Genomic DNA, 12,775 nt, shown 5'->3' with positions numbered 1-12,775 from the left:
GAAAATAAAAGAAACAGATAATATGTACTGCTTTAGGAAAAAATCTTAAATTGTATTTGCAGGAACACTGTTTTTATACTATATGTGAAATCCTTAGTAAAAATGATTGTAAATAACTTATAACTCACAATGCTTAACTACATGTAACGAAAAACTGTATAAATAAATATGTGAATGTATACATTTTAAAATGTCTATGGATAAAAAAAAGAAAGGAAAAAAATTGGGAACATGTGATTTAAAGTGCACACTATTTCTTACCTTCACTCTCACTGATTCTTTCAAGGGCATGATGCTATTTTCATATTCAATTTCTCTTGGAATTCCTTTGATACCTATGTGTTGCTCATTCCCTGTTAAAAATATGACAACCACAAAGTAAATAGGGATTCAATTTGGGATACTAGCAATTACTAATTGAATAATCCAGTATTACATTTTAGAGAATTACAGCTGTTACTGCTGCATTATCAAAGCTATTCTCGTGAAATAGGTTAAAGTACTTAAAAAGAAATGCCATAAATATGTATACACGGCAAGACTTAAGAAGGGCACCCACCCACAAACTGGGACAGACTGCATAAACACAAATAAAAATAATATCAAATAAGAGCCAGATATGGAAGTCTTTGAAAAAAGAAGTAGTAGTTTCAAGTAAGGTCGGAACACAATTAATCTTTTATCGTGAAAGACTATGTGAAACACATTGGTTTTATATATCTAAAAACAAAGATGATGTGACTTACCAAATGAAAGTGCTGGCAGGTCGACAGACGCACAAACAAACACAAACATAGACACAAAATTCAAGCTTTCGCAACAAACTGTTGCCTCATCAGGAAAGAAGGAAGGAGAGGGAAAGACGAAAGGATGTGGGTTTTAAGGGAGAGGGTAAGGAGTCATTCCAATCCCAGGAGCGGAAAGGCTTACCTTAGGGGGAAAAAAGGATGGGTATACACTCGCACACACACACACATATCCATCCACACATATACAGACACAAGCAGACATATTTAAAAAATGTGTGTGTGTGCGCGCGAGTGTATACCCGTCCTTTTTTCCCCCTAAGGTAAGTCTCTCCGCTCCTGGGATTGGAATGACTCCTTACCCTCTCCCTTAAAACCCACATCCTTTCGTCTTTCCCTCTCCTTCCTTCTTTCCTGATGAGGCAACAGTTCGTTGCGAAAGCTTGAATTTTGTGTGTATGTTTGTGTGTCTGTCGACCTGCCAGCACTTTCATTTGGTAAGTCACATCATCTTTGTTTTTAGATATATTTTTCCTACGTGGAATGTTTCCCTCTATTATAACCATAACATTGGTTTTATATTTATATATATGTTATTTGAAGCCAAGATCACTTGCTGTGAAACCGTTTATTTCATGACCAGTTTTAACAGTAACTAGCTGTTGTCTTCAGATTCTTGTATCTCCCAGAACTGCAACTACACATCAGTCTTATCAATGTATTGAGAACATGCTCAAATTCTAATAATACAGTTCCACACTGGTTTGTCAAACACATAAAACATGCCAAGTAAAATATCCTTAGCACCAGTAAGGAGTGCAGGAGAAAAAAACTGGTACATCAATAATGAAGACCTGCGGATGTCGACGAGACTGATGTACGGTTATATTTCTGAGCGACTCTGAGAATCCAAGGATGCTGACAGCTAGTTACTGTTGAAACTGGTCATGAAATGAACTATTTCACAACAAGAGGTCGTTCTTTCTAATATTATGTATTAGATCACCCCAACAACACACGTAAATTATATTTACAAGTTTGCTAGTTCTCAGTACCAGTCTCCCAATGAAGGAAGTGTTCGAAAATATACAAACGTGGGTCAACTTCTCTGTTTCAAAGGGCCATGCGTTTCAATGTTCTTCTGTCATGTAATCATTTAACTTTTCCATTTTGAATACACAAGTTAATATTAAAGTTTCATTTGTGATTACACATTACAAAGAATCATTCCTTCCATTACTACAGGTTTATAACATACATTCTGTCTCACAACCACCACAATAGCACAGTTCCTACAAAAAACTAAAGAACTTGCAAAACTTTGTGCTTCTGTTCACAGTTACACACTTTAAATATACCAACATCTAAACCAGAACTGAATGTCACAATAAAATTTACATGAGAAGTTATCTCAGCATAATGAGTATTACATGAGCTTTTGTGACTGCAAACCAATGATACTGCCATCCTGCGCAATATTTTGGGCTGCCAACAATTCAGCCACCTTCAGGTGAGTTTTACACTGGTTATTGCTGGTAAACACAACAAGTCTGTACCAAAATTGGCATGGTGCTGTCTGCATATAGGTTACCACTGTATTACTGTCCTCTGTCAACAGAGGGATACTGCCTTTTTACATGGTGGATAGCCCTAACACGAACACTCTTACATACAGATCACTATTAACACTGGCAGAATACAGTAGTGTGTCTAAGGGAATGTGCAAGTGAGGCAGGGACCAGGGAGGACTTATGATATTACACCCATTCCTCCAGCCCAATGAAAATTGACAGTATCAAAGTCAGTCTTGATTATTTGAAACACACATTTTACTCACAAATCTACTGATCATAATCATTATGTACATATCTTCATTATATATACATCTATTGCAGTTAAGTGGTTTCAACTCTCATGAGTCATCACCAGAACTAAACACAAAGAAGACACAAGAATGCAAGCTAAAAAGGAATATATACCCAGTAACCATTTTGACAGTATTACTCAGAAAGGCAAACTGGTTATGCTGCCAAACTTCGAAACAATCTGACCATCTAACTAGGTACAGTCACATTCCAATTTAATGTAGTGTCTGTTTAATAATATATAAAATTCTCCACTGAGTGTATTGCACACGTGGCTACCAGTATGTGCTACTCTTTGCTTGTTGACAATTCGCTGGAGACCAGCTATTGTTACGGTGCGAGTTAGTTGCAGTTGGGCTCTCGGCCAGGACAGAGTGAGCCGAGCTTGGATAGTGCATTTGTCAGCACTGCTTGGTGGCTGTCAATGCTTTTATAGCGTGTCCATGCTACAATCAGTTGTTGCTTAAGTTTCAGTGTAGAAGGGATCAGTAGCGAATTGTGGCATGTGGAAAAATGCTGAATGTTATCAAAAGTGTTAATGTTTACTGAGTGTTTGAATAAATTATGGTGACCCTTAACAATCAATGTTCTCACTTGAAACAGTTATCATAGTATCCCTGGAGGAATTATTTAATGGACATTAGCTGTACGGTAAGTTTCTTGGAGAAGTAAGGAGAGACTTCAACATAATATGGCAGGCCTGGAAGAATACCGACAGGGTCATTATAATGGGAAATCACAACTCGCTTTTATCATCATTAATGTTGCTGACAATGTGAATGAGGAAAGGAGTGATAAAGCTTAGACAGAAGGCTACACACAGTGCAAGCAAATATTGACAAGCAATAGTTTCGCAAGTCAATGGTGTTGAAATTATAGAAGGAGGGACACAATACTGACCAGTGGGATAAGGATATCATGTAGAACAAAGCAGGAATTATATCAAAATGTTACAAGTAGTCACAACCAACTACAGTAGCCCATTACAAACAGTATTGTAAAGCTAAAAATTAAACTCCGTCTGAACAGGCCACAAAGGTCCAATGGTACTGACTGACCGCTATGTCTTCCTCAGCCCACACGCATCACTGGAAGTGGATATGGAGGGGCACGTGGTCAGCGCACCGCTCTCCTGGCTGTATGTCAGTTTATGAGACCAAAACAGTATTGTAAGGTGCTTGAAAATGTTATTAGGGAGGCTAAAGTGTGTAGCATGCAAACAGAATAGCCAATCCAAAGGATAAAATTAAAATCATATGGTCAGTTGAGAAGGAAGTGCCTGGTCAGCAGCACAAGGTCGACAATATGAAGTCAGTTCATAGCAAAAATATTTCTGTTACTGATAAATCAGATATATGTGCAGTATTTAACAGTCATTTTCTGAGCATTGCTGGTGAATTAAATAAAAATTTAGTTTCTACAGGGAATCGTATAACTTTCTTGGCAAACTACTTTCCGAGATCAATGTCTGAAATACTCCTCTGTGATACAGACAAGGGGGAGATTGAGTCAATAAAAAAGTCACTAAGACTCTAATGGATATGATGGAGTGCCTAGCAGAATACTAAAGTACTGTGCTGCACATGTTATCCCAGTATTTAGCCATATTTGTAATTTTTCCTTTAAGAATAGTCAGTTTCCTGAATGATTAAAATATCTGGCAGTAAAGCCACTTTATAAAAAGGGAGAAAAGGATGATGTAGTCAATTTTAGACTTATTTCTATGCCATAAGTGTTTGCTAAAGTTATTGAAAAAGCTGTGTATGTAAAGATAATTTATCATTACATATCACATGATTTTGTATCAAATGTACATTTCGGCTATAGAAGTCGTTTAACAACTGAAAATGCTATCTTCTTTTTTCTCTGTGAGGTCGTGGATGGGTTAAACAAAAGGTTTCGAACGCTAGGCATATTTTTTGATTGAACTAAGGCGTTTGATTGTGTTGAACACAAAATATTGCTCCAGAAGTTGGACCATTATGGAATACGAGGAGCAGCTCATGATATGCTCTCTAGTATTATGGGTAACTCTAAAATATTGCTACAAACCCGTAAGTTATTTGAACACAGGATATTTTTGGTTCAGAAACGGGCGGTTCAGGCAATAAGTGGTGTAAGTTTACGATCTTCTTGTCGACCCGTGTTCACGAGTCTGGGTATTTTGACATTGGCCTCTCAATATATATATATTCCTTACTGTCATTTCTTTTTAACAATATTAGCTTACTCCCAAGAATAAGCAGCTTTCACTCAGTCAATACTCGGCAGAAATCAAACCTGCATTTGGTTCAGTCTTCCATAACTATTGTGCAGAAAGGTGTGCAGTATACCACTGCATCCAGTTTCAATAAGCTAACCCCCTCGAATTCAAAAACGCGCTTTCAAATCTAAATTGCAGAGTTTCCTTGAAAAATTAAGCCGTTTCTTGTTGTATTGTTGGTTGCATTTACTTAAACTTATGATTGACTTCTTTTGGGTTCATAAACATTTTATTTTTATCTGTTATTACTTTTATGTTGTAATTTCACGTACTGACGTGTTCCATGAACTTGGAGATTTGCTCCTCAATTTGGTCCTATGGAACCTGACATGTAAATAAAAAATAAATAAAATGCTGAGCAGAACAGGATTAAAGTATCTGTCCCAAAAGAGAATAATTAAAATGCACATAATAAATATTTAATTGGTGATATAAGTAATTAGACAGCTATTTCTGTGATTTTATGAACTACACTAGCAAATACTCTCTTTGTACAAACTGCACAGCTTTTGTCACACAGAACTAGACTTGCAGGTCAGCAAAGGAACTGTGAACACCTATTTGATCTATGGAATTAGAATTTAAAAGGTGCAAGAATGAAGGACTCGTTTATGTGCAGAAAAAAAGGAAGTAGAATTAAAGTGGCGAGTGGTTCATTTAGAGAAACTGTGGCTTCATATGCTCTAGACTGTGAATATATGTTACAAACTGAGACTGTGCGAAGAACGTCAAACAGCAATGCCATGCAGCAATTCATTGTTATGAATAGACAATTTCATTTCATGTTTACTTCTTTGACTATAACAAGACCATCAAGCAGAAATGGTCAAAAACAATAAAAAAAATTATGGTGACAAGGAAAGATGAACTTCTGACATTAATTAAGGAACAGCAACCTTCTCCTCTTTATTTAAATTATCAAATTTAGCAAAAAATTGTTCCCTTACTACTGCCACTGTACCACCTACATGTAAGTCCTATAGAACTTGTCTGATATCTTGCAAAGAAAAAGATCAGTAGTCTCTCAATGTATCAAGCATCTCCCTCTCTAGTCAGAAAAATTAACAGTTGATGCTTTTGCTACCAATTAATAATGGTCTCGTGTTGCACAGCTTTTCGGCATAACACTACCTTGGCAACTTCTGCATCAATTTCACTACTTTTATACTTAAGATGCTTTTCAGTTGGCCTCATAAGGCTGAGCCGATCGCCATCTAGAGCTTTCCAGAGAAGAAAAATTTGAAGTGTCACCAGAAATCCAATCCAGGACCTTTGCATTAAGAACCAGGAAGTGCTAACCCCTAGACGAAGCAGCCAGTTTTCTTTTGCAGGTGTGATATTAGCTTTTAACTTTGAGTCATTAGAAGACTAGAAAGGCTGTATTTCAAACAAAAAAAGTGTGTGATGTCTGCTGAGTGAAACAGATGTGAAAACTGAAAATACAATTAAATAAATTGTCATAGTTTTAAACAGAAAATAATAATAATAATAATAATAATAATAATAATAATAATAAGAGTCTGAACAGTTCGAGGTGAATGGGACCGGAATCACCTCAAACTATCGAAAACTCTATCAAAATTTAAATGGGAAAAAGAAATATTATGATATTGTAAGTAATACAGGTCAAAATATGAACTTTATTAAAATAAAAGTATTTACACATGGATTTGCATTGGCAGAATATCAATAATTATTTATTTAGAAGTAATAGTGAAGTGTCTTTTGTTTGGCGAAGCTGCAACGTTTCCTCGCGGCGATGTCACGCCACCGTCTCAGAAGCAGTAGGTCAGTTGGTGTCGCCTCGCGCTGTTGTTCCACGTAGCATATGGCGGCCTCAAGAGCAGCGTAGCCATCGGTGTGACTCATCATCGGTGCAGCCTCTGCCTCATCACTCTCACACTGCAATGGAATTTTAACCATGTCAATTATAGAAGAGTGTCACTTCCAACTGTTCGTCCGAATTTAACCACTCACCTACTTCCACCTCTTCTGCCTCTTCACACCCCGGCAATCTGCAATCTTCTGATTAAATTACACAATGGTTGATCGTCCTCATCTGCTAAATCTTCAGTTTCTGTGTCTGGCATACTTTCCTGTAGAATTTTCCTCCACAACTTAGAAATAGTGTATGACTTTATTTCGCTCCAAGATTCGCTAATCCAGTACACGGCGTCCTTCAAAGTCACTTTCTTCATAGCTCCTACAATGCTTTAGTTGTCTTCGGAATGCAGGATTGACTGTAGCACTCGCCGTCAATACTTTTTTTTTAGACATTCCAGAATGCACTCACCCAAGGGCTGAATGAGACAGGTAACGTTTGGTGGGAAAAACAAGGCGCGGATACCGTCGCACTGCAATTCTCCTGCACTTGGATGTGAGGACACATTATCCATGAGCAAAATTGCTTTGCATGGCAGCCTGCTTTCTTTTAAAAAATTCTTGCAGTCAGGTACAAATGAGTTAAAAAACCTGTTCTTGAATATTTGCTGATTCATCCAGGCATTATTCTGATGTGTATTGACAACCGGAAGAGCTGAGATGGATACATTCTTGAATGCTATTGGCTTGGCAGACTTCCCAATCACAACTAGTTTTAGTTTGTGGTTTCCAATTACATTTGAAGCTGCCATAACTGTCAGCTGCTCTTTGCTTTTTTTTGTGCCCAGGAGCACTTTTTTCTTCACAAGAAGCAAGTGTCCTCGCTGGTAACATTTTAAAATTTAGCCCAGTTTCGTCACGGTTACATATTTGTTCATTAGACAAATTTTCGTCAGTTATGATTTTTTTAAACTCGACGATAAATTTTGAAACGGCCTGAGCATCACCAGAGAGTTTTTCTCCACATACGTGTAGTTGATGCACTCCATACATCATCTTCCTACAGCAGCGTATGAACTCCCCAGTTTTGATCGGTAGCAGCCGGCAGCAGTCGGGGTATTTCGTGCCATACTGACAACAGATGTTCATGCAACAGGGCAGCGAGATAACCGTCGGTGTTGATTGCATTGTTGTCTGCTTTGTCACTGAGCTGTACTCTACCTATCTATCTTTTGTAATGATGTTTTCATTATTTACCATGTCACTAAAAAAAAAGAAAGTAGATCGTTGCAACTTTTTTTAAGAGGCTTGGATTATTGGAAACCCGAACTATCGAGACTCGAACTATCAAGACTCTACAGTAATAATAATAATAATAATAATAATCATCTACAACAAATTACCAGTAAGAATAATTTTATAGACACTTCCAATGAAGTAACATGAGATATGCTATACAATGTATTACCATTCTTGTTCTAAATGGGTTCCTCATTGAGGAGCAGGTACAAGCATGTTGCGTGTGGCAGCTCTCCGTTTTTAAGTGTACTGAAGTCTATGCTGTTACTGCCTCCTCTGCCCTCCCCACTTCTTGGACATAAACACGTCAGTGCTGCCACCTTCACCAGGTAGCCAGTTAGCTTTGGCAACTAATAACATGTTAAGTTATCATCAAACACCAATTGCGATCACTTAAAAACAAGTGCTGTGCCTATTCATGCATCGTACCTTAAAGCTCGAACTGTTATGTTTGTAGAAGGAGGGTGAGCATACTTGGCTTGCATGTGCGAGAAGCATAATGTAAAAAATTATTTATGTTCAATAAATTTTAACAATAATTAATTTTCAGAATTTAGAGGATTGAAAGAAATTTAGATAAGCGAGGACCACATGTATAATGAAATGAAACTAACAACTTTGCAACCTGGGCACATTCAACTGTTATCATCATCTTCAACAAAACTGTTGGGAGCTGTTTGTTTCTTCACTTATACCTAGTCCTTTCTTCTTTCCTAAAACTGGAAGAATGCCTCGCTCTTTCACTAATTTTCGGATTAGTTTAACCAAACAATGAGAAACGTTTAATTTATGAACTATTTTCTCTCTTGACCATGAGTCAGGGAGCAAACTTAAAATTTTAACTTTTTCCTCTTTAGATGTCACTGAACATTCAATTTTTAATATCTCTATTAAGCTCAAATATTCAGTGTCAGATGATGCTGGTGGTAGGTTTCCTCCTTCTTTAGAAATAATGTTGGTATCTGTATTATCAAAGCATGATTCCAAGTCTTTTATAATTGTCTGAAATTTGTTGTACCTTATTTTCAATAGCTGCTTTTCTTTTTCTGCTAATTAATTTTATTATTTTCGAATCAGGAGATAGGTCTAACTTAGAACAAGCAAAATCCAATATGCTAACAGCTTCCTCATTAGAAATAGAAATGACATTAACAAAGGTACAATTCTGATTCTGGATTCACAACAAATATTTTTGAGTAAGAATTTGGGCACAGGGAATTTCCAGGAATCACGTTACACTTCACTTGGGAAACTGTTTCACTCTCACATAACAAGGACAAATGTTCAAGTCTTATTTCTCTCAAAACTTCAGTAATAGGCTTTTTATGAACTTTAAGTGGATCACAGCACTTTCTTCCAAAAATGTGGTTGTATTTCAAAATATATTTCTTCTCATGATACTCACACACTGATGTTACAGAAGAACTTACTCTAAATTTAAACAAAGTTTGTCTAACTTCATCAAAGTCACTGACATTTTTCAAGTTTTTTGAAACTGAACTGTAAACTGTTTTGTGGGACATTTCACTTGCTATCTGTCCAACAGAGCACTGTTCATCCATGTTATTGCATTCCAGTTAATCTCTCAAAATTAATTACAAATTACATACAGAACAAAGCACATAACACGTTCTGCACTCTCGAAGTATGTACATCGACTCTAACAGAGGTTTCAGAACAGACTGACTACAACAATGCCGCGCCCAGCAATAATGTACTTCTTTATTGACAATAAACCTAAGTGTAAATGGGCATGTTTATTACCACAGAACAAAAGCGAAATCTCCTATTGTTCAATACTGCATTATTAAAAATAAATAAACTAAATGAATATTGGGTGATAATGTCACAATTAAATTTTATTACAGTGAAACACTAAATCACTTAAATAGGCAACAGCCGAAGACCAGTTGTAGAGTAATGTGAATTATTTCCTCATTTTCAAAAATTCATATCTTTGTTCACAGTCAGATATTAATCTCGAAATTTTTACAATACATTGCTATTATATAGGTGGACAAACTGTGCAAAAATAATATTTTTATATTCAGTCCCACCTGAGATAACTAAGCCCAAACTTTACAAAAAATGAAAATTTTCAAATTTCAAAAATTCATAAAAAATTAAGGAAACATTTGTAAGTGTTCTTGCTCTATATGAGGCTAGTAGTGTATGATATCTAACTACAGGGAAAAAACAGACTGCCATAAACCACTCTTTGTTTGTTATTTTTGAGCCTAAAAAGCGGATTTTTGAAAATTTGGATACCAAACTTTGGAGGTAATTTTGACTGGTTATTTTTGAATTCAGGGTATTTTGTGTAACACACAATGTTGTAGAGGACACTTTTCTAAAAACAATCATGTCAATTGCAATGTTGTAACTTATCCCAGTGCAGAGAGATTCAAATTTTCGCTAATGTCTCCAGACTGAAAAATTGTTGCGCGCCTACAAATAAAAATGGCCACCATCCAGTAAAGGTCCAAGATAAATTATTTTAAAAAACTACTTGCACACATGTCTGCAGTCTCAAGTTGCGATTGTGTGTGTGTGTGTGTGTGTGTGTGTGTGTGTGTGTGTGTGTGTGTGTGTGTGTGTGGCCTTAATGGCCAAAAGCTATGATTGTGTGAATTTTTTTTGTTGTGCCTATCGTGACTCAGCATCTCTGCTATATGGTGAGTAGCAACTTTCCTTCTCTGGTATTGTTACATTCCATTTTTTTATTTTTGTTTTGAACTTCTCCAATATAGGGCAATCACATATAAAAAAAAAAAAATATTTAAAAATGGTCAAGCAACCATCACTGGACCACTTCAAATGGATTGACCCTAGTAGAATATTATCAAAAGATGTTGCACAAAATCGAAAGAAATTCTTGTCATATGTAAAGGCTGTCATTGGTGCTAAAGTTAGTGTCCAGACACTCACGGCTGACACAGGAACTTATAGTTAGCAAAGCAAAAGTGATGAGCTAAATTTTCAGATGCTGCCTTACAAAGGAAAGTCTAGTAGTACAGCCCTAGTCTATTTCACAACAACAATGTACAAATAAGTGATATCGATACTGTTGTGAGTGGTATTGAGAAACAGCCGAAATTGTTAAGATTGAATAAATCTCTAGGGCCTGATGGAATACCTATCAGATTTTATACAGAATTTGCACCAAAATCAGCCCTTCTTTGAACCATAATATACAGTAAAATCTCCAGACAATATACTGTGTCCAGTAGTTGGAAGAAAGTAAACATCATACCTATCTACAAGAAGCTTATCAGAGGTTATCCACAGAACAACTGTCCAATACATGAAATTCATCAGTTGGAGAATCTCAGAACACATTCTGAGCTCAAACATAATGAACTGTCTTGAAGAGAAGGACCTCCAGCATGCCAAGCAGCATGGATTAAAAATCACTCACCCAGCTCGCACTTTTCTTACACAATATCCTGAAAGGGAAATACGGAAGCGTCCGATCCCACCCGTCTGCTTTGACCCATGACGTCACAAATATGGCGGAAACAAAAACACACACACACACTTTCCACAAGAAGCCTAATGACACTAACGGGACAAGCGCGGGAAATGGGGTGTTTTGGGTGGGGGGCAAACTAAATATAAACAAATTTAGACGCCTTGCGTAGCTACAACGTGTAAGTGACGACAGCCACGCATGAATACCCACCCACCTCCCCAGGGGTCGTAACCCCTGCAACCCATAGAAGATAAAGATGCTTCAGTAGCTGATTAGTGTTTTTTGTCTTTTTAAAAAAAAAATCTCACGGGATAGAACGAACAGATCAGAAAGATAAATATAATAAACTAAAACAGAAATTCGAGGAAACAGATAATTAAAATAAGTAATAAGTGTTTTTAAATTAAAAAAAAAAAAAATCTCACGAGATAGAATGAACAGATCAGAAAAGTAAATAAAATAAGATAAAACAGAACTGGAGACAGCCACACTCAAACCAAACTCCGTGCCATCATGACGTCACACACGACAACACCCTTGCGTCACGGGTCAAAGCCGACGCGTGGGATCGGACGCTTCTGTCGACCCCCTGAAAGTCATGCAACTAAGAAGTTAGTTACATGCAATATTTCTTAACCTCCAGAATGCATTTGACACAATACCACAACATTTACAACAAAGGCACAATCACGTAATGTATCAAACTCTGTGATTTTATCTACAAAAAGACATTGTCTGAAAAAAACTACACAAATATTCAATGAGCTCTTGATAAGAGTTCAAAGCATTGCAAAAATTGCAACTTGCTTTAAATATTCATAAACGTAAAATTTGAAATTTCAGAAAATGAAAAATATGACTATATCAATAAGACAATTTGAATCAGTCAATTCATATCAATACCTATGTGTAAGAATTAGTTGGAATTTGAAATGGAATGCTCAAATATGCTAAGAAGACATAAAGCAGGTGGCAGCATGTTGGTAGAATTCTCGAAAAATGCCATCAATTTACAAAGGAGATTGTTTAGAAAATACATGAGCCATCCTAGAATACTGCATTCAAATATGTTTGGCACTTGGGAGTGGGTCATACTGAAAAACCTGATCTGGCAGATACTTTAAAATTTACCTCAACTATCCTGTGGAATTCTACCTACAAAATTTCAAGAACTATTATTACAATATAAATCTAGGAGTATGATTTGCATTACACCCCTGTAGGGACCGGGAAGACAAGATCAGACAAATCACAACAATGATTCTTTATACATGCAAATGGAATGTGGAGAGGCCTAATAAGTGCTACA

At 36.6% G+C, this 12,775-nt stretch overlaps 1 protein-coding gene across 2 annotated transcripts in view; it reads right to left on the bottom strand.

Moving 5' to 3' along the window:
- The window catches only part of LOC126458462 (transport and Golgi organization protein 11), a 46,733-nt gene that overhangs the window by 27,378 nt on the left and 6,580 nt on the right, over positions 1 to 12,775 (bottom strand). For both annotated transcript variants that reach the window (XM_050095534.1, XM_050095533.1), the window contains exon 3: positions 262 to 353. In XM_050095534.1, the coding sequence (XP_049951491.1) occupies positions 262 to 353 (92 nt within the window). The remainder of the gene's footprint in view (positions 1 to 261; positions 354 to 12,775) is intronic.

This window comes from Schistocerca serialis, chromosome 2, assembly GCF_023864345.2.
Source record: "Schistocerca serialis cubense isolate TAMUIC-IGC-003099 chromosome 2, iqSchSeri2.2, whole genome shotgun sequence".
Classification (NCBI taxonomy): Eukaryota; Metazoa; Arthropoda; class Insecta; order Orthoptera; family Acrididae; genus Schistocerca; species Schistocerca serialis.
This window is presented reverse-complemented; position numbering and strand designations above follow the sequence as displayed.